At 42.4% G+C, this 19,204-nt stretch overlaps 2 protein-coding genes across 5 annotated transcripts; one reads left to right on the top strand and one right to left on the bottom strand.

Moving 5' to 3' along the window:
- Positions 1-827: 827 nt before the first annotated feature.
- On the bottom strand, positions 828-12,591 carry arhgef5 (Rho guanine nucleotide exchange factor (GEF) 5). Of its 3 annotated transcripts, XM_086218257.1 has the most exons (16): positions 12,137-12,591; positions 11,763-11,781; positions 7,985-11,633; positions 7,309-7,354; positions 6,994-7,043; positions 5,771-6,141; positions 4,788-4,948; positions 4,462-4,614; positions 4,220-4,349; positions 4,045-4,119; positions 3,865-3,954; positions 3,544-3,686; positions 3,245-3,388; positions 3,067-3,137; positions 1,422-1,526; positions 828-1,292 (listed from the first exon to the last, which is right to left on the bottom strand). In XM_086218257.1, the coding sequence occupies exons 3-16, from the start codon at positions 11,610-11,612 to the stop codon at positions 1,150-1,152; spliced, it is 5,310 nt and encodes a 1,769-aa protein (XP_086074383.1). In that variant the 5' UTR covers positions 11,613-11,633; positions 11,763-11,781; positions 12,137-12,591; the 3' UTR covers positions 828-1,149. The 3 variants fall into 3 exon arrangements, with proteins under 3 accessions (XP_086074383.1, XP_086074382.1, XP_086074385.1); XM_086218256.1 differs by lacking the exon at positions 11,763-11,781 and having other exon boundaries at positions 12,137-12,590; XM_086218259.1 differs by lacking the exon at positions 11,763-11,781 and having other exon boundaries at positions 8,654-11,633; positions 12,137-12,589.
- A 1,842-nt stretch (positions 12,592-14,433) lies between these two features.
- m6pr (mannose-6-phosphate receptor (cation dependent)) lies at positions 14,434-18,961 on the top strand. Of its 2 annotated transcripts, none has more exons than XM_086217156.1 (8): positions 14,434-14,515; positions 14,775-14,928; positions 15,761-15,933; positions 16,008-16,177; positions 16,374-16,483; positions 16,666-16,796; positions 16,877-17,003; positions 17,093-18,961. In XM_086217156.1, the coding sequence occupies exons 2-8, from the start codon at positions 14,923-14,925 to the stop codon at positions 17,213-17,215; spliced, it is 840 nt and encodes a 279-aa protein (XP_086073282.1). In that variant the 5' UTR covers positions 14,434-14,515; positions 14,775-14,922; the 3' UTR covers positions 17,216-18,961. The 2 variants fall into 2 exon arrangements, with proteins under 2 accessions (XP_086073282.1, XP_086073281.1); XM_086217155.1 differs by lacking the exon at positions 14,434-14,515 and adding an exon at positions 14,565-14,701.
- The last annotated feature ends 243 nt before the right edge of the window (positions 18,962-19,204 follow it).

The raw sequence follows: 19,204 nt of genomic DNA, 5'->3' as shown, positions 1-19,204 counted from the left end.
TGATTCACTGGTGTTTTGATTTCCAGGCTTTGCTTTGTTTTAGTGCACCAACGAGATAGAAGTGTCTAAAAATATTAAACAGATGGTACTTTTCAAAACTGTGTTCCCTTAGTATCACTCTGAGAGCACACAACTCACTGGACAAGAAATTGCTTTGTTAAATTTGGTCAAAAGCCCACAGATGAAATCATGGGGTCCTGCAGTCTGCACACTGCTCACTGCTGGAGAAAAAACAGAGCAACTGGCTGATGGCAGTTTATCCCAAAATAATTGGAATTGGATGCAGCATGTGTGTGTGTGTGTGTGTGTGTGTGTGTGTGTGTATGTGTGTGTGTGATAAGCTGACAATCATCTCAATCAATCTCAGGAAGACCCGAGACGCCATACAATCCCAAAAAACACGTTGCTTAGCATCCCCTCAGTTAGAGACTGAGTGGCCTTGATTAAATTGTGGCCTTCTGGTTCTGGCCTCAGGCACCCTGACAAAAAAAAAGTATGTGCTGTAAAAATGACAATTCTTGCTGTAAAAGTGCAATATACATAACAAAGAAAATGACCAAAAGCCACAATGAAAGAAGGACATCTCAGCAAAGACAGGGTTCAGTGTGATTTGAATCTGGATTTATTGAAATGTTCCCACTGTTCAAACTTTCTCTGTACACGTTACGACCCTTTTGAGATGTTGTACATTTGGCGTATAGTCTGTCAGGTCTCCTGCATGCAGGGGCCCACTTTTCAGTAGACATGCATCATAAAACTCAACTTTTAGATTCTGTTCAATATACACATAACACGATCGCCACAAAAAGTGATTTCTCTTTTTCTAAAAAAAAAAAAACACCAGTCCATGGATGTATTATAGGAACACAAACTTGTTTGTAGATAACATTTCATAGAGGTCCTGAATGTTTTTCATGCAGGCTTTGACTACTAATGTATCACACTCAGGCAGCAGAGTGTTCCACCGAGACAACAAGTGAGACAAGCAACCCTGAGATGGATAGCGTCTTACTTGCTGCAATCGTGAACCGAAAAATTCCCGTTTGGAGCACTGAACGTGCACCCTTATCTCTATCCAGCTCACAGCTAGAAGAAAAAGAGTTCCGATAAACAATGGTGCAACCTGGACATCTTTCTGTTGAGTTACATTCATACAGCTGCTGTCGCTGTTGTAAGTTTGAGGGCATCTGACAGATTTCGTTGCCGGACTCTTGAGTTGCTGATCAATTCCAGATGTGACTCAGGCACCCATCCGCGATGCCGATCAGACAATCTGGTCCCCTCTACCCAACCTGGAAAAATACAGAAGCCTTGTGTTATTGACCTGAATGCTTGATTCTCTACTAGGACAAGGTTCAGAGCAGATCTACAATCAGCCGAGATGGGTTACATCCCCGGAGGGAACTATGACAAAGGCTTACGGTCACTGCTTTGTTGGTGCACCAGTATGATGTCCGCTTTTTCTAATGACAGCTCATCAGGCTGCTGGGCCACAAATGCTCGGATACACTGCATCTGTGGGAAATCTGAGAGCGAGAGAGAGAGAGCGAGAGGTCAAACCTACAGTCATAAAGATCAACGTAAAACCAGAAAAGTGGAAGAAAACTTTTTTTAAGCCTTTAGCCAAACATAGTCCATTCAAGTCTTTTCATTTGCTGCCACTGAGAGAGTTGTGTTCAGAGCCATTTGACTTTCCATCAGAATATTTATGCAAAAACTACAGGGCTAATTTTCAGGGGTGTGAGGGCGTGGTATGCTTCAGGGAAAAAAGTTTTGGGCAATTCCCTTAAACATAATTGTATTTTTTCACAGGGGAAAGAGGGAGGAATTTCATATGCACTTGGACATTTGTCTCAGAGGACATATTTGGACTTGTCAAAGCAGGAGAAGCATGGCTTCAGCCAGCCAGAGGGCCCTCGGAGCACGCATAACTTCACCAAGGCAATGTGACATCATCCAGGCACAAACTACAGTACTCAGCCAACCCAGTATAAAAAAAAAAGTGCAATGTTAAACAAATTGCACCAACATCGTATGGGTTTGTCCTCGGCCCGGACTTTGGTGAAAATTAGCCTCGTAGTTTTGACCTAACAGACAGAAAATAAACAGCACTGGTCGCATAACCTCCACGGTGGGGGTTATCATTTAAATGATCCCTCCATTTAATTAAGTCTCAGAGTGGATGCCAAGACTTGTATTGGCTCACTAGAATGAAATGAAATTCAGCCACAAATATACTTCACTAATTTCATCTATGCTTTTTCTGCTGTGACACATCCCTGCAGGGTGTTCCTCATCCCCCTCACTATAGAGAGAGGTGCATCGAGGTGTCAGACGTCTTCGTTCTGTAATTGACACGTTAATCAAAAGAAAAAGCACGCGACATGTTATAGCCTAAATGAGTGATGACACTCTCAAAAGGCAGGAAAAAAACGCACGTGTAATTAAAATGACAATAGTCATGTTTATGTAAAATTGTCAACTGTGAAAAATGTTAAATTTGCCTTTTCACTGTCAGCCTCATGTCTACCATTTAATCAAATTAATTTTTTATTTTAAATATCTAATCAGATTACACACCAGTAACCCTTTGTTATCAAGTTCAGACTTATTGAGAAATGAGTTGGTCAGGTATGCGCTTGGAAGGCGGTTGGCTGACGCTGCTGCATCCACCACTGAGCAGAAAGAAGCGTCAGCCAACCGCCTTCCAAGCGCATACCTGACCAACTCATTTCTCAATAAGTCTGAACTTGATAACAAAGGGTTACTGGCATTCGCCACGTCACTGAGACACAAGTGAGCTACAAGCTATTTTCGATATTCGGCTGTTTGTAACCACGTGCTACCAGACCCACCATATAAACAGTACACACTGATTTTGTGTTTCCATGTTTGACATACAAGAGTGAAAGCCACGCTGCAATTTTACACGTGTTCCAGATGTACCAATTAATTTCATGTAACAATCAATGATGATCAAGAATCATTCACCTGAGTCCAAAAAGCTCTAGAATGGCTTTGCAGTTTGTAACTGAAAGCATCCAAAAAAAAGGAAGCATAATTCACCTTGTGCAGAGGAAAAATCTATTTCAGGATGAGGCCGGGAGAGAGCAGATATCCAACGTAGCTTATCACTCCTGGAAGGAAAAATTCACAAAACCCCCTCAAAAAAACCAAACTGATATCACAAGCATGGAGACACCCTGGAGTTCAACCATCCATTGTTATTTTCTCAGTCTCTTACTGTGTGTCAGTCCTTAGTAGCAGGGATTTGTGTGCCATGTGCAGCCTGAACAGGTTCTTCTGCAGTGAGTGAAGTTTGACTCTGCAGTTCTCTGCCCGCAGCTCAGATACAGGAGCGTGGTCTATTACCGTGAATCTTCCTCCTCTGGAAGAAGCAGACAGCATAAAAGCTAACGAGGGTGTGGGAGGAAACACCCAGGATGATAAAAGACTGCAGATATTAAGTAAACAGGACGCAGGAAGTCATCATGAAAGAGTGGATTTCTCCGAAGTTAAAACATGAGGAGTGCGTTGACTCACTCTTTTTGTTGTGAAAGCAGCAGGTAGTCGTTGAATAGGTGCATGTAGATGTTCCTCTCTGTATCTTTTAGAGAGAAATCCATCAGTTCAGTGACGGGACCCTCTCGCACCAGCCTCCGAGACTGACTGATCAGAGGAAGAGTCTGCGGCACACAAACACACAGCACACACACACGTAAGGTTTCATTTCAAGTACAAAGTTTCACACTACGTATTTAAAATAAATAGACTTATGAAGCAATCTTCACTCACGGTTCTTGTCGCTTTTTCCAGAGCTCATAAATACAAGAAAGTCATGTGATCACTGAACACATCACTTACCCTGCACTCAAAGTCCACCTTAGCACTGAGGGACACCAGTGACTCGATGCTTTTCATTTGAGAAATGCTGTCGTTACTCTCTTGGATCAGCTAGAAGAGAGAAAAGTGACAAACATGACAACAGTCCAGAGAGATGTAGACTCAGTGACAGCGACATTCATGGCGAGAAAGAAATCTTACTTTCTCCAAAAGTTTCAAAGCTTTGATGGCCTGCAACTCCTCTGTGGTACCAGGGGTCGTTCTCTTCACGATGTTCTACACAGAAAAAGTGAGTTTTTGTTTTAATGAGAGAAAAGAGAGACAAAAAACGAACTATAAACTTTCGATAAATAGATCAATCAATTACTACACACACCTGCACCAGAAGCTTAATTCGTGTAATTCTTTGAAAGGGAAGGACGAGGAAGGAGCGAAGAGGAAGTCTCTGACAAACGGGACTCCTCTCTAGTTTCTCTACAATCCGCTTGAACCCTTGATTCTCATTCCTGAGGGTCAGAGAGAATTTGAGTGAACAGATACAATAAAAAACACAATTAATTAAATAAAACAGCATGAGTGACTGTTATCTCTGGTATCGAAATGCTATCAGTAGCTTACATGAGTCTCTGGTAGGTGGCGTCCTGATATGACTGGTTGGTGAGGTAAGGCACATAAACCATTTTGAAGCGCTGACAGTGTCGAGCGATGATGTCACACACTGTAAAGTGCATGATGTTTGATTCCAGACGCTCCTCCAGCTTGGATAAGAAACTAAAAACCATTACAACAGTTTAAGTTAATTTCCCTACAGCATGAACGTTTTATCGTCACGTAATGTTTGTTTCACTGCAGATCCGTGTGTTTTATTCTAAATCAACGTGTGTACATATAAATGTAGATCAGCTGGATATTGGATTCGATGAAGAATCATTAACATGGATGACCTGTGACTGATGGCACGAACATCTGCCAGCCTGGAAAAGAGCCAGTTCCGATCCTGGGTGGCCAACAGCGCCCCCAGCTGTTTGGACTTGACAAAATGCTCAACAACAATATCCAAGCTGCGGCAGTAGGATGCCTCTGAGGTCAGAACTTCAAATCTCACCTGAGGCAAAAAAAAAGAGAACGCAGGGGAGAAGATTAGGACAATGAACAACAGATGGTTATGTGGTAAAATAAAGCTGAAATCATGGTTGAGAGCCGCTGTGGCATTTTCAAAAGAATCTGACTGGGGGGAAGATTTCACAATAAGTGGAAGACGTCCATCTGTGTAACACTTAACAGGGAAATTCCTGACTTACTGGAGACGGGCAGCATTTACACAACGTCTTCTTGGAAAAGGCAACAGTTGGAAGCAGCATTTGAAGTTTGAATCATTCATGTGACGTGTGAACAGCTGATTCAGATATGTAACGTTTTCAGTTAATGTCAGAGAAGCTGCTGGTATGAAATGAAACCTAAATCAACCTTATACAAAAAAAAGAAGCATGAATTTTTATATATGTAATTTAATGCAATTTATTTTTCCCCTCTAAAATATCATGAAATTAAAACAGAAAATGAAACATAACTGTTCTGCACCAACTGCCTTGAGAATTTCCCTGACAAGCATGGTGTTCCAGGATATTCAAAGTTGTACACAGTGATGAAGAAAGTGAAAAATGCAAGAGGAGGAAAATGTTAACTACATTTATCTATGCAAAAATAATATAAATAAATGAAATTCTAGTATAACAGGCATTCATTCATTTCAGCTGTGCATTTGCCTGAATTTCACTGAGAGCAGGGGTGAAGTAATTATAATGTTGGTGACCGTAACTACAAGTGGTTTGTGCCAGTGAATAATGACAGATGTCACACAGGCGACAAAAGAAACAGAACTGCCATCAAATGATGACAAAACAAGTCCAGTCATATTATTTCTTACCTCCTGTAGGCGTCTCTGGTCCTCTGTGAGCTCCTCCAGCTCGGTGCTGTTCCTGACCGCCGGCAGCTCCCGCCACAGCGTGCTTGACTGTGTGAGTGAGATGGAGAGACGTGGCGAGGAAGGCCTGCCTTCACTCTTTGGGGGCTCAGGGACAGGCAAGCTTTTGACACTAGTGATGGAGCCTGTGTGGGACAAGGAGTGGGGGTGTGGGACAGGGGGTAGGGGTGGGAGAGGTCTCCGGGCAGGAGGTGGCGAAGGCGCGGGAGAGGGGGTATTTTCCTCACACACAGAGATGATATCAGAGCGAGCCTGCCGCAGAATCTCAAAGTTCTGGGCCGCCTCGCTGTACTGCTGGTAGAGTTGGGCAGCATCTAGTAGAAAGACACAAAGTGAGCAGAAGATGATTAATATTACAGGAAGCATAAGAAACAAAAAGTTAAGAGACAAGAGAAGCGGTAGCCAGGAGGAGTTGTTTGCGTTTGACATTCCATTTACACATACTTGTCGGAATGCAAACTCAAAGCAGCAGCTGTTTTTCCCTCAAGTTAGATGATATGAGTACTTGCAGAAACCTGCCTGTAGCTTGCACAGACACACACGTATATAAAGATGTACACCCTATTTCTCTTTTTCCAATAGTTTTTGGGGCACTTAAACACCTTTGTTCGACTGTTGCGGTGAAAAGAGACAGGAAACATAGCAGAAAGAAGGTCAGCTTGACACGCAACTTGGTCTCTCTGCTCGGGGGATTGGTGTCTATGTGGTAGGCACCCTCGACCCTCGCTGATCACCCCTTCTGTCTCATTTCTCCCACTTTCCACGTGAGTCATTTGTAAAGAGAAGCAGAATCCTTTTAGGTTGCTTAAAACATTATTTCAAAGATTAACCCTCATCCATTTCCCTTTCATTGTTGTATTTTATTCAAATTCTGATCAGCATGCACTGCTGAAGAGGTAAACATCCTGCCTGCATGCAGTGATGAATCATCCACACTGAAGGGAAATGAACCAGCACGTCATGCTTCTCCCATCCACAGCCAGAACAGATACAATCTGAAGATACGTCACTGTTCCACCCACAACCTTTAACAATCTCTCTAAATACTATGTCATTAAAGGAAACCGACCTACATTGCTCAATTTGTTGAAGAACACATTTCGTAAATGGGTTTTTCTCACCATAAACTATATAAATAATGATAGAAATAGAGGAAAGATACTCACTGAAAAACTTTGAGTTTCTTTTTCGTCTTCCGATCGTGTCCAAAACATTTCTACGGTGTCAAGAGAGAGTCAAACAGGGGGTAAGATTATGTTAAAAAGAGAAGCTACCTAACACTGCATGAACCCACTGTTAAGGACCAACTCTGAACAAAACACAGACCTCGTATAACATGTCACATAGGACGTAGTCTTCCAGTATTCAAATATCATACAAAAGAAATCAAACATGAGCAAGTACTCATTATTAAATGTTACTACTGTAGTCTTTCCATGCAGTATCTTCTCACATCAAATGTGCTATGCTGTTTTCCTCACCTCAGCTCCACTTCTCCCCAGCTGTTGCTCCTATCTTCATCATCCTCTGGAAGAAAAAAGTATGTTTTTACTGAACCACTGTAAAACAGCATACTCCTCTTTTCACTAGTGATGGCTTGGATGATTGAATTTTTTAAAAAAATGGAACAAAAATTGAGGTGGACCAATAAATAAATAAATAGATAGACAGTAAATTAACTTATTCTGCCTGCCACAATGACCTTTACAGAATGGTCTTCACCAACTCCTGCTTCACGTTAAGTCTCAAAACAGGATCAACTTGGTTGGTTTACATTTGCTGCCTCCACCTCCTCCTCTCTCCACCCACCACTGACACAGTGACGCAGTTTCTAATGGAAGTTCATGATCAGACAATCAGTGAACTGATAATGTCAACTCGTAGACAGTCTGGCTCAGATCTGGGATTTTTATGACAACAAAATGACACGAGTGGAAACGATATGCCTGAGAGATGATCCGTGTGAGGATAGAAAACAGTTCTCACTGAGGTCATGTGTCATGAAGTTTAAAGATCTGCTTGCAGTGTGAAAGATGTGATTCATTTAAATGATGAGACAGTTGGACTGGTGATGAAATCTGCTGATAAACACAAGACACTCAAATGAATCAACAGAGTGAAGTCATTAGACTGATTCTGCGTCCTCTCTCTTTTTACCTGTTGAAGAGAATATTCTTGTTCTGCGATCCCTTCCAACACCTTCCTCCTCTTCCACCTCTACAAGCTCTTCATTTCTTCTTTTGATGGTTTTACGCATCCATCTTCCTTTAAAATGGACCTCAGGACCCAAATCTCCAGAACTGCAGCTGCTTGTCAGACTCCCTCCATCTATCTTCCTGTCTGCTCCCTCGCCACGATCCACCTCAGTTCCTTCTCCTGAGCTAACGTCCACCTCCTCTGCAGAACCCCCCTCCTCAGGTTCCTCTCCCTGCTCATCTTCCTCTATTTCACCCTCCTCTCCCTCATCACCAGCACCCTCTCTGGAGGGGATGAGGAGCTGGGCCTCAGATTCATAGTGAAGTAAAGGGCAGCTGTTAGGTTTATACAGCGTGTTGCTGACAGACAAATACATCTCCACTTCCCTCTCTCTGTTTGCTTCCATCTCTGTTTCTGATAACTCAACTACCTCATCAGCTGCCTCGTCAACAGATTTCCCCTCAGACTCCACTTTCTCCAATCGGAGATCACCAGAAGTCTTTGTATCCATGGCAGGCTCCTCCTTCCTCTCTGTGTATAGTAATGTGTCAGCCTGAGTGTATGTAGGTGTGTCACCATGCATGGCTGTCGGCTGGTCAGCATGCATGTCTTGCTGGCTCTGCTCCATACCTCTCAGTCCCTCCACCTCCAGCGGCTCTTCTTCCTCCAGCTCTGGCTCTGAGTACTGGTCGTCACTTCTCGACTTATAAAGTTGCCCACCTCCTGTCTCTTGTGCAACATCCTCGACTTTGTCATTGTTACTCACTGTTTCAGAATGGTTCACCTCTGAACTGGGTTCATCCAGAGACTGTTCCTCTGAATTTCCTAAGATCTCACGTACCACATTTTTGGCCCATTTAAGGTGAGGGGCTTGAGAATGCCGCTTAGGCTCCTCGGACATGCTCCATGCTCCGCTCATTCGGATCCGAATGGCCTCTTTTTCCTCCGGACTCATTGCCTCAAGAGTAATCCCATCTAAGGTAGGTAGAATTTGATCAAGATCCACCTGAGAACAAACATCGCCATAAGGATTCATGGGAAGTGGGGAATGTTGCTCCCTTTCTGCCAGTTCATTATTTTTCTCTCTCCACTCCATGAGGAGTTTCTCAGTCTGTGAGTCTCTTTTAAAAGGTCCTATTTCGGCATATGGGTGCTCCGCTTTCCTCTGCCTGTCTCCAGTCTCTGTGTCTGAAGATCTGTATCTGATATCCACTTTGAGTGGTTCTCCGCAGGCCAGTCTCTCCTCCAGTGGCACCTTAAACCTGTCCCTCGCAACCTCGTTGTCCTGGTTCATCACACTGTCATTTCTACCTCGTGTCAGATGCAGGTCATCTTGAGGTTGCTGGGTGACATCATTAGTGCCAGTGTCTCTGCCCGTTCCACCAGTCTGACCAACTTCTGAGGGGGACATCCCACTGGTTTTTGACCGAGGCAATGTTTGCCCGATCACACAGAAGACATATGTAGGCTTCTTGTCACTCCTCTCGTCCTCTTCATTGACAGTTTTCCATTCCTCATCCATCTCCTCGCCTCCCTCACCCCCCTTGAAGCCAGTTGAAGGGCCATTCCCACCTTCCCAGGAATCTTGACAGTCCACAAACTCCTCTCTCTCATCCTCCTCATCACCGCCGCTTGATACGGTCACAAAGCCGTCCTCTCCTGACAGCATTCTGTCTCTTTCTTGCCTCTCACTTCCTCCTTCACTCTCAGAGTGTACCCTGTAGACACTGCCCCCCTCTTCCTCTCCGTCACTCTCCTCTGTGTTATCTGTAACATTCTCTTCATCACACCGCCAGCCTCCCTCTATCACTTCATCACTGCCAGACAGATCTTCGTTTTCACATGTATCTCTCCAGACCTCATCCACATCCTCTCCATCCACACTGACACCCTCTGTCTCTCTCTCTTTGTACTCACTTCTTCCTCCATGAATCAACCCCTCAGTGTGTCTGTAGCTGCTCTGCTCAGAGAACTTCTCATCTTCTTTTACCCGACGCCCCTCTGACTCTGTGCTGCACTCTTGCTCTCCTCTCTTTTCTTTCCATTTTCCGTGCCTCTCTTTGTCAACAAATTCCTCTTCCAGTGAAGACTCTTTACTACTCTTGCCCCTCTGTGGTTCTAACCACATCCTCCTCTGCTCTGGCACATTGCCTGTCCTCTCTTGTCTCTCACTTCTTTTTTGCTCCCTACGTCGTCTCTCTCTGTCTGGACTCCTCTTGTCTTCAACATCTCTTTCACTCTCAGCTGTGCTCTCTTTGCCAGATTCTTCATAACTGTCTCTACTTCTTGTATATCTTGTCTCATTGTCCATGTCGCTACTCCACTCACCGCTACTCTGCACTCTTGGTGGGACCCTTGGGGTTACCTCATTTTGGGGTCCTCTTCCTGTTGTAACATCTCTCTCTCGTCTTTCCCTTACTTTCCTTTGGTCATACTCTCTGTATCGGTCATACTCCCTCCTGTCTCTCACATCTTCCTTCCATCTATCTCCCTCCCTGGCTTCTCTTCTGTCAGTCTCTCTGTATCCCTCCCTTTCTTTCTCACCTCCTCTCCTGGATCTATCCGTCTCTCTGTGTCTGTCCTCCTCCCTGTATTCCTGCCGATGTTTCCCCCTCGACGTGTTGCCAGTGTTATCCCCCTCACTTTTGCTGTGTTGATATATCAACTCCTCTCTCTCTCTGCCCCTCTCTCTCTCCCGCTTCATCTCTCTCTCGTCACTGTCTCCTTCACTGCGAGTGTCCCTTCCTCCTACCCTCCGGTGGGTCCTCTCCCTCTCCTTTCTATCACAGTACATCTCTCTGTCTCGTCTTCTATGTTCCACTGTCCCTACCGTGTTCAGCCTCTGTTTCTCTCTTTTCCTTGCTGTGTCCCTCTCTCTTCTGTCATGTGACACATCAAAGTCGTTCTCTCTCCTCCTTTCTTGGTAGCCAACCTCCTGATATCTTTCCCTGTGCCTTACTTTCTCATCTCCCCAGAAGGTTTTACCCTCTTCTTTTGCCTGGCGTCGGAGATCATCTCTCTCCCTCTCCCTATTCCCTTCTCTCTGCCGTGCCCTCTCTCTTTCTCTCTCCCAATCATCTTTCTCCATTCTTCTCAGCTGGTCCCTCTGAGTCCTATAACCTCTTTCTTCATCCACTTTTTTTTTGAAAGATTCTGCACTGATTTTTGTCATTCTAGGAAATGTATCTCCTTTCTTCATCCCCCTCTCTGGCTTTCCCTCCATCTCAGCCTCTACATTTGACAGCGGCCTCCCATTTCTGCTTCTGTCCCCCTCTCGTGTCATTTCTCTCTCCCTCGGTTCCCTTTCGCCCTCTCTCAGCCGGGGGAGAGGACCTCTGTCTCGATCATAGTATCTCTCACGTGGATCTATATCTCTGTATCTCGCTTTGTCTCTCATTTTTTCAGTTTCTCTCTCCCGCCGCCACTCGTCCTCTCGCTTGCTGTCTCGCTCTCGCTCCGACTGGGCGGTCATTGCTGGCCTGGGACTTGGATCCCTGGAGATTTTTCCACCTGGCTGAAGCTTGCGGTCAGATGTGTTTATGTTAGGTGTAGTGTCGAAGAGGGTGCAGCTGGGCCTTTTGGTCCCCATAGTCACATAGTTTGGAGAGGCCTAAAGGGAAATTCACATCATCGATATAGAGTTAAACCTTTTCAAGGACAAATACATGTGACATATAACACAAACAATCATTTTATACTTTGATAATGTGGCAGAATGGAGTTGAAATAGTACAGCTACCTCTGAAACATCATGGCTGCTGCAAAAATGTAAAAAAAAAAAAAGTTTCAGAGTTTTCAATCAGCTATATCACTTCACATGTGCATTTAAAGTTAAAAGCTGCACGACTATTTAACTCATTCTGCTTGTTAGGCAAGTTTACAGTATAAAAAGAGGCCAAAGAAAAGGTGACACCCTCTTTTAGTTTTGTAAGAATGCAGCACAGACCTGCAAAGCATAGCATACCAAAAGAAGCCTTTCAGAGAGCAAGGCCCTGTTGCACATAGGCATGGCATTTAACATGTAAGTCACAAGTAAACCAGGTTTACAATCGGTGTTCAAACAAGGAGAAAACATTCATCTGAAATCCATGAAAAAGAAATACAGCGACTCACCTGAATGTAATGTTCTAGGGAGATCTGGTCTCTCCCTCCCGGTCCAGCTCAGCTCAAGCGCAGGGGATTGCACAATACACAAGAATTCTTCATTCTCTGCATTCACATTGTCTGGATGACTACCAAACGTCTTTGTTTCCCAATAATAAAGCGTCCCTTTTCTCGCAATACCTTACCTCTTGTGAAAAACTCAATGTTTACGCCTGAGCTCTGTTTGCTTTTCACTCTTGCTGCTTCTCTTTCTCTCCCCACCTCCCCTCCTTCCTCAAATTCCCTAACAAGTCTCAACAGATTGACACTTATCTTTCCCCTCCTCTTTTTCCCTGTCTTGTCCTCTCACTAGCTCCTTCTGAACAGGAAGCACTCTCATAAATCAAACAAATGTCTGTCGAGTCTATTTGCCAGTACAGACTTTTCTCCCTCCCCTCCACTTCCAACATGTACGCCTGTGTGAACCCCCCCTAGAACAAAGTACATGGCTTTTAACCCCGTCCTGCACCAATCTTCTCTCCCGAAACACAGGAAGTAAGGTGTCCATCTTGGAGCAGCTGATTGGTTGATATGGAGTGGCTGGGTGTGTCTGCACAACACACACAGCCAGGTAAGGTGATAATCCAGGGGCGGGTTGGGGGAGGGGAGACGAGGAGTGAAGTTTGAGTGCACTCACAACTCACAATAAAAAAATTTCTCAAATTTGCCTGGAGTGAAAAGAGCAAGAAAATGAAACCGATTCTTGTGATTTAAAAAAGATGAGATTAAGCAGTCATTGAGTGAATAAAGGGAGGAGCATTTCAAAGGGCATTCTGAGATTTTTTTTAATCTTTGCTATCTTTACTGTGTTGATTGAGCTGAAAGGTCATTGCATTACTGAATAAACACCAGACCTGACTTAGGCCCTTTCCACATTTATTTTTATCTCAGACATTCTCATTCACAGTTCATGAAAAATTTACAAGAATGCAAAATTCAGGCATGTGCATGTTACTCTTTTACTGGTTTTACATTCAGTTGCCAGTTTAGAGGCACATTTAAACAAACATTTTTTATACTGATAAAGACAACCCCCGTAGCCTTGAGTCATGAAAGTTAGAATCTTTAGTTCAAATTCAAAAAGATTCAACTTTGTAGTCATTTTGGGGGCTGTAATTTGGGGTGCTTTTTTTAATGCATTAAACTTAAGAGATGTCTTGTTTCCCACATTTTTATTTCAATACATGGCTGCAGTTGATTTGAATTTATTTTGATCGGTATTTAAACTGAGGCTTAAACCAAACAAGGGGCCATGATACAGTTAATGTAGTAAGATGGACAAAATCACAGAGGGGATCAAATGCATTTTAGCAAACACACTTACTTGTTTGTCATCTTCAGTCTCGTAATTTCAAGGAGTGTTTGCAATATGCAAACTAGACTGAAGGGTAGAAACAAGGAGCATTGTTTCAGGTAATCAGTCTGATCTACGTCTTACCAGGTCAAAGGCTGTCTGCTATTCAGTTTAATGAGATGTATAGGAAGAAAAGGCAGTATGCTGGTTTTACTGGTATTCTGCTGTACCAACAAATGTACCATACTAATATTTAATTCTTGCCAATAATTAACGCCAAACCAAACCATTTTCAGGATTTAAATTCACAAAAAAAATCACAAAAAGTAGACTATATATGCATATATTTTGCTTATAATGGGAGGTTGCTGCTTTTATCTGGTTGTTTGAGCAATTCAGTCTGAAACATCCAGATAATTACCAAGGATGACACAATTAAGAGAGCATGTCATATAATAAACACTTCAGATCGCTGGTGACCTGACATTACCAGAACCCCCAATATCTTTTGAAAAATAATCCTTTATACATTTTAATGAACAATAACACGTTTAAGATATCCTGCACCCATAAACTCATGTATACATGGATAAACAAGGATGGATTAAATATCAAAACACTAAAAATGCAAAACAAGATGACAAACAAACTTCACTATAAACTCCAACACGACCAGAAGTAAGTAGTTTTGTCTGGTTAAATGATTAGTTTTTTGGGTTTGTTTGTTTCTAAATATCAGAGGATAGGCTAGAATAATAATTTTTAAAAAAAAGTCCACAATTCATTGATAAATATTTGTAAAACAGAGAATGGAGTCAAATCTTTCACAGTTCCTGAAATTCAGACTCCCTCAGCATACAAAATTAAAACAACAAAAAATAATCTGTATTTTGCCAATTATCTTCCCATATTTGAACTCCTTTGATCGGTTAAACGAAGTCCTGGAAGAGGGTGGGGGTTGAAGTTTGCCAAGTTACCGCATGGAAACGACGAGACTAACTAACAACAAATTCTGTTGAAGGACCCAGTAACTGCTTCCCGTCCGTGACCTGGAGGTGAGTAAACAGACTCCTGGGTACCAGAGACAAATGGGTCAGCTGACGGTCACGTGGTTGTATGTTTGGTTTCACATCCGTACTCCGCAAGTGTCTGTAGCCTGTTAGCATCTAGGATGTTACTTCGCAAATACTGAGCAAATACGGATTAATTGGGAAGGGAAAGACAGTCATGCTGCCACCGAGGTTTGTTTGAAACTGACTGCTGCTCTCGGATCGACTTGTTTTTATGAGGGGTTGTTTTTTTTTTGTACTTCAGGAGAAATTAGGAGCTCCGTTTCTGATCAAGACAACCAGGAAGTGACACTAGCGAGAGGAAGCTCACGACACCAGCTACATGTTTGAACAACTGACATCTTGTATGTCGAAGAGTAGCTAACTTTCCCAGCGTATTTACAGCAGAAGTCATGCAGGTATGTGCATATATATCCATTCATACAGGCAGACACGGTTTCATCCCCCTGTAGGGACGTGGTTCTTACCTGACGGTACTTGTTTAGGACAACGTGGTAGCTCATGCGGTCAGGTATTGAACTGAAAGTAAATATTGTAGTAAGTAACGGTTCGAAACATCTGGTTTACAACTTTATATCTTACTTTTGAACGTGTAGCTTAAAGGAATTGTGTTTTTTTTTCCAAGTTCTTGTCTGTTGCTACACATGTCAAGGTTTAATCAGGTTCCACATTTAATTGTGGGTTACTTTGTTAAAAAAAAGAACAATTCAAATGTGCAGTCAGTAGCAGTTATAGAATTAAATCTAGCTAGATAATTTGGATTTATTCATCTAAGTTTTAGACAAACGATTGAAGTAGTTTCATCTTTTAAGGCATAATCTGTGTAGCCTCACATATAGTATGTTTAGCGAAATATCCATCGAGACACTGTACACAGTCATAACTATTTTCTGTTAATGCACGAAATCACCATTACCACAAGTTAATTGAAACAGTTTATTATATTGCTGCTGAAATATTTTTAATTCAATCAAATGCCACAATAAAACTGTCCTGCGCCGTGATTTGCAGCTTCAGTAAATGCTCCTAGTAATTCTGTTAGAATGAAATCTACCCTCTATTTTCCAGACTGACCTTTAATGAAATAAGATGTCAGAAAATCTGAAAAATTATAAAATAGGTTACTAATTCAAATGGCATGTTGCATGCAAGAGAAATGATACACGGGAGTGTTAAGTGTGCTTTTTATTTTGGTTTTTATTATTTGCTCTGATATAACATCTGTGCTAGGTGTTGACCCGCCTCAGCGGAGGGCCCCTCCTGGTGTGGACCTTGGTGGTCCAGCTGGTCCTGCGTGGTAGTGGGGTGCACGCCACTGATGGCACCAAGAGCTGTAAACTGTTATCGGAGTCTGAGTCAGAACGGAAAGTTTTGAGTCGGCTGGAGCCACTCGCCCAGAAAAAGTAAGAAGTCCCTCTGCCGTGTTCTGTGGGTGCCACAGATTCGAGCAGATGAACCGAATGTTCTATGTCCACAGTTTTACAGTTGACATCAAGATTGCGGAGGAGAGTTACACCTATGTGTTCCAGTTGTGTGGGGATGCAGGAGGAGCTCCAGGAGCTGGGGTCATTCAGGTGGACCACAAGAAGACAGAAAATAAAGTAACAGTGATTGGCTTGTACAATTCAACGCAGGCCATTGGAGGAAGTAGGTGTCACTCTGTGTTACCCTGAATTTGTGCTGAATAACAGCAATTGTAGGCTGCAGAATTACGTGACGATCTGAGACCAACAATTAGAATTATATATATGAAACTTAACAAAGAACTCTGAGTACAGCGCATCGCACCTCCATGAGACTTTTCGAGGAGTGTTGACTGGTTTCCTCGTCTTTCCTATCACAGGCGACTGGGTGATGTTGAGCTACAGAAACGGAGACAAATATGATAACCACTGCAACAAGGAGTCGAGGAAAGCCATCATCATGATCTTTTGCAACCAGAAAGTGGACATGGTAAATTAAATGTCCATTTTTAGATCATTACATTTAAAAATGCAAGGCAAGCGGCTGTGTTGGTGATGAAGTGGGAGGACGACAAATAAATTAAACGCTTCTTAGTATTTTGTAGTTTTATTGAAGGACTTGGATGCTATACAGCCCATCTCTTCATTTTTCCCTCTCCGTCTCATTGCCAGGGCCCGCTGGAGGTGGTTCTGGAGGACAGGGAGAGGGATCAGGACTGTTTCTACCTATTTGAGCTGGACTCTAGTGCAGTGTGCCCTCCTCTTGATTCCCAGCTCAGTACTGGTTCCATAATCCTCATCATGTGAGTGAAGGGGAGGAGATGTTCTGCAGTGTCTGATGTTTTTACAGGAGAAGTGTAAATGACCTCTGCTCTTCTTTCAGTGGCGTCTGTCTTCTGGCTGTTTACCTGATTGGAGGTTTCCTCTATATGCGGCTGATTGTCGGAGCCAAAGGGATGGAGCAGTTCCCAAATTATGCTTTTTGGGTGGAGGTTGGCAATATGTCAGCAGTAAGTCTTGTTAATTCATATGACGGATGGTGTACTTTAGAAAATTGAACTTTCCAATGAATTTATTCCATATTCGCCCCTCTTCACAGGATGGGTGCGACTTTGTGTGCCGATCACGGAATCGAGAGGAGGCCTCTGCTTACAGGGGGGCGCCTACAGAACCTATGGAGGAGGAGCCAGAAGAAAGAGATGACCACTTATTACCTATGTGACCTCCATATTTCAGAAATGGGACACTCATTTCCACTGTGACACAGTTCACTCTGTCATGGGTTTGATGAAACTGCTTCTAGACATACACTGGCCAATTTATAGGGAACACGGATAAATCTAATGCAGTATAACGCAACAGTCCTGCAGGGAAACTCTTTTGAGAAGCGTTGTGGTTGTTATTAGTCGTGCTGTTGAACATGAGATGTTCTGATATTTCATTCATCCATTCATAGGAATTACTCTTAACTTCATATTAGTACCGTAATCGAGTGTATCAGACTGAATTGCAGCCTCCAAAATGAAATTGAAAATAATTTAACTCATTTCATAAAGTGATTAAATGACAACAGAGGATTCATAGTCTCATAAAGGGAGGAGCTGATGCTGGGCTGGGGTAGTTTGCTACATTGGTGTTATCCTAGTGTACTTAATGACTTGACAAGTAGGTACAAGTCTGTTTTGTGCTGGTTTAAATCAGGACCTTGTGCTTAGGGTGACTATCACTGGTCATGTAAGCGAGCACGTTAATCATAGATGACGTCAGGCACCCATTTCACTCAGCTGTCTGATGCCAAACAATTTTTTTTCCCACAAAAAAAAACCATCCAGCACAAGAGGGACAAGTTGGTTTTCTTCGTGTTGTAAATTAAGTTTGCTCATTATTTTCTGCTTGGCTGTTGATTGTTTGACGTTTGAAAAAAGTTTTTTTTCCCCTAAGAACCTCGCAGGTTACGAAACACACGAGATGAGTCGGAGTTAGAGGCGTAACAAGTGAATGTTTAATTTCAAGTATGACTGCACTTGACAGTCTCGCTACACGAACCTCACCGCAAATGCCATAGCATCACTGATTGTTTTTGCTTTCTGCTGCAGTACCTCTCTATCTGCGTTCATAAATCCAGGTCTGCTTCCGGATTAAAATCTCTCTTTACCTTTTTCTGTCTCAAAGGTTAAGGAAACAGGCGTTAAATGTAAGTTTGCAACATACAAATTTGGAGTCTAAAAAAAATACAAAAAAACCCCACTCAACTAAAGTACATGTATTGGTACAGTTCCAGCTTGGAGATTAATTTGCCAGGTTTTTTTTTTTTTCTGAGTTTAAAAAAAAAAGAAGCTCTTTATGTATATGAACTTGTATTTTCATAGACTAAATGGCCTATGCCTATGATAGAAAACTATGTAATAATTTATATTCTAGCGGACATCCTCAGATCTTCTTGTCAATATTATAAAAGTGGTCCCAACATCAGATGCACTGCAAGAGACACATTAATATTCCAGGGTGAAGAGTAGTTTGATTCATTCGTAGTCCATTTGGAAGGTGGAGTGGTAATAGAGTCACTTTGCACATTGTGTATTGTAAACTGTTTGCTGAAATGTTACAGCTCTGACTATGTCCATGAATGGATTTGTAATGTTTTTTTACATATTGTGCTTATTAATGCTGCAAAGGACTAAAGCACGCTCTTGGAACTTGATGGCAAAGTTGTGTTAGGAAGTTGTGATCCAAGTCATTGCATCACATTTGAATTTGTTTCTGTTAATTGCTGTGTGTTTGTGTGTATGTTTTCTGTTCACTTATTTTATTTCTCTTTTCTTACTTCAGTGACTCAGTTGGAGTCTGGATCACAATACAAAACGAGTTATACTGTACAACCCTCAGAATGATGAAAAGCTTTTTCGTTTCACATTTATGTTCATTTTCTGATTCCACTTCAAATAAAATCGAAGGACTCGTGGTAAAATCTGCTCTCCCTGCACTCATTGTATTCATAACTATTCATCATCCTGAATTTGAAAATATTTTTTTGAAGTTATGGAATATTATTTCAAATTACATACATATACAGTACACATTACAGTTAAGTGTGGTTCAGTTTAGATCAACTGGAAAACTGATTCATCTAACTTGTTTTTTGTGTGTAGATAATTATTAGAGAACATACGGTCGCCAAAATCATCTTCAAATGTGTAAAAAAGTTACGTAA

The sequence above is a fragment of the Aulostomus chinensis genome, chromosome 11, assembly GCF_037954235.1.
Source record: "Aulostomus chinensis isolate RoL2024-O1b breed Wild chromosome 11, RoL_Achi_v1.0, whole genome shotgun sequence".
Lineage (NCBI taxonomy): Eukaryota > Metazoa > Chordata > Actinopteri > Syngnathiformes > Aulostomidae > Aulostomus > Aulostomus chinensis.
Note: the sequence above shows the minus strand (reverse complement) of the source record. Positions and strands in the feature narration are given on the sequence as shown.

Excerpts from the sequence above, each read along its gene's own strand:
- arhgef5 (XM_086218257.1), bottom strand. The coding sequence starts at position 11,612 with ATGGGGACCAAAAGGCCCAGCTGCACCCTCTTCGACACTACACCTAAC. Across the intron at positions 4,350-4,461 it reads GCCACCTACCAGAGACTCAT|GAATGAGAATCAAGGGTTCA; the intron begins GTAAGCTACTGA and ends TCTGACCCTCAG. Across the intron at positions 3,389-3,543 it reads CTGCTTTCACAACAAAAAGA|AGGAGGAAGATTCACGGTAA; the intron begins GTGAGTCAACGC and ends TGCTTCTTCCAG.
- m6pr (XM_086217156.1), top strand. Across the intron at positions 16,484-16,665 it reads GCAACCAGAAAGTGGACATG|GGCCCGCTGGAGGTGGTTCT; the intron begins GTAAATTAAATG and ends TCTCATTGCCAG. Across the intron at positions 17,004-17,092 it reads AGGTTGGCAATATGTCAGCA|GATGGGTGCGACTTTGTGTG; the intron begins GTAAGTCTTGTT and ends CCCTCTTCACAG.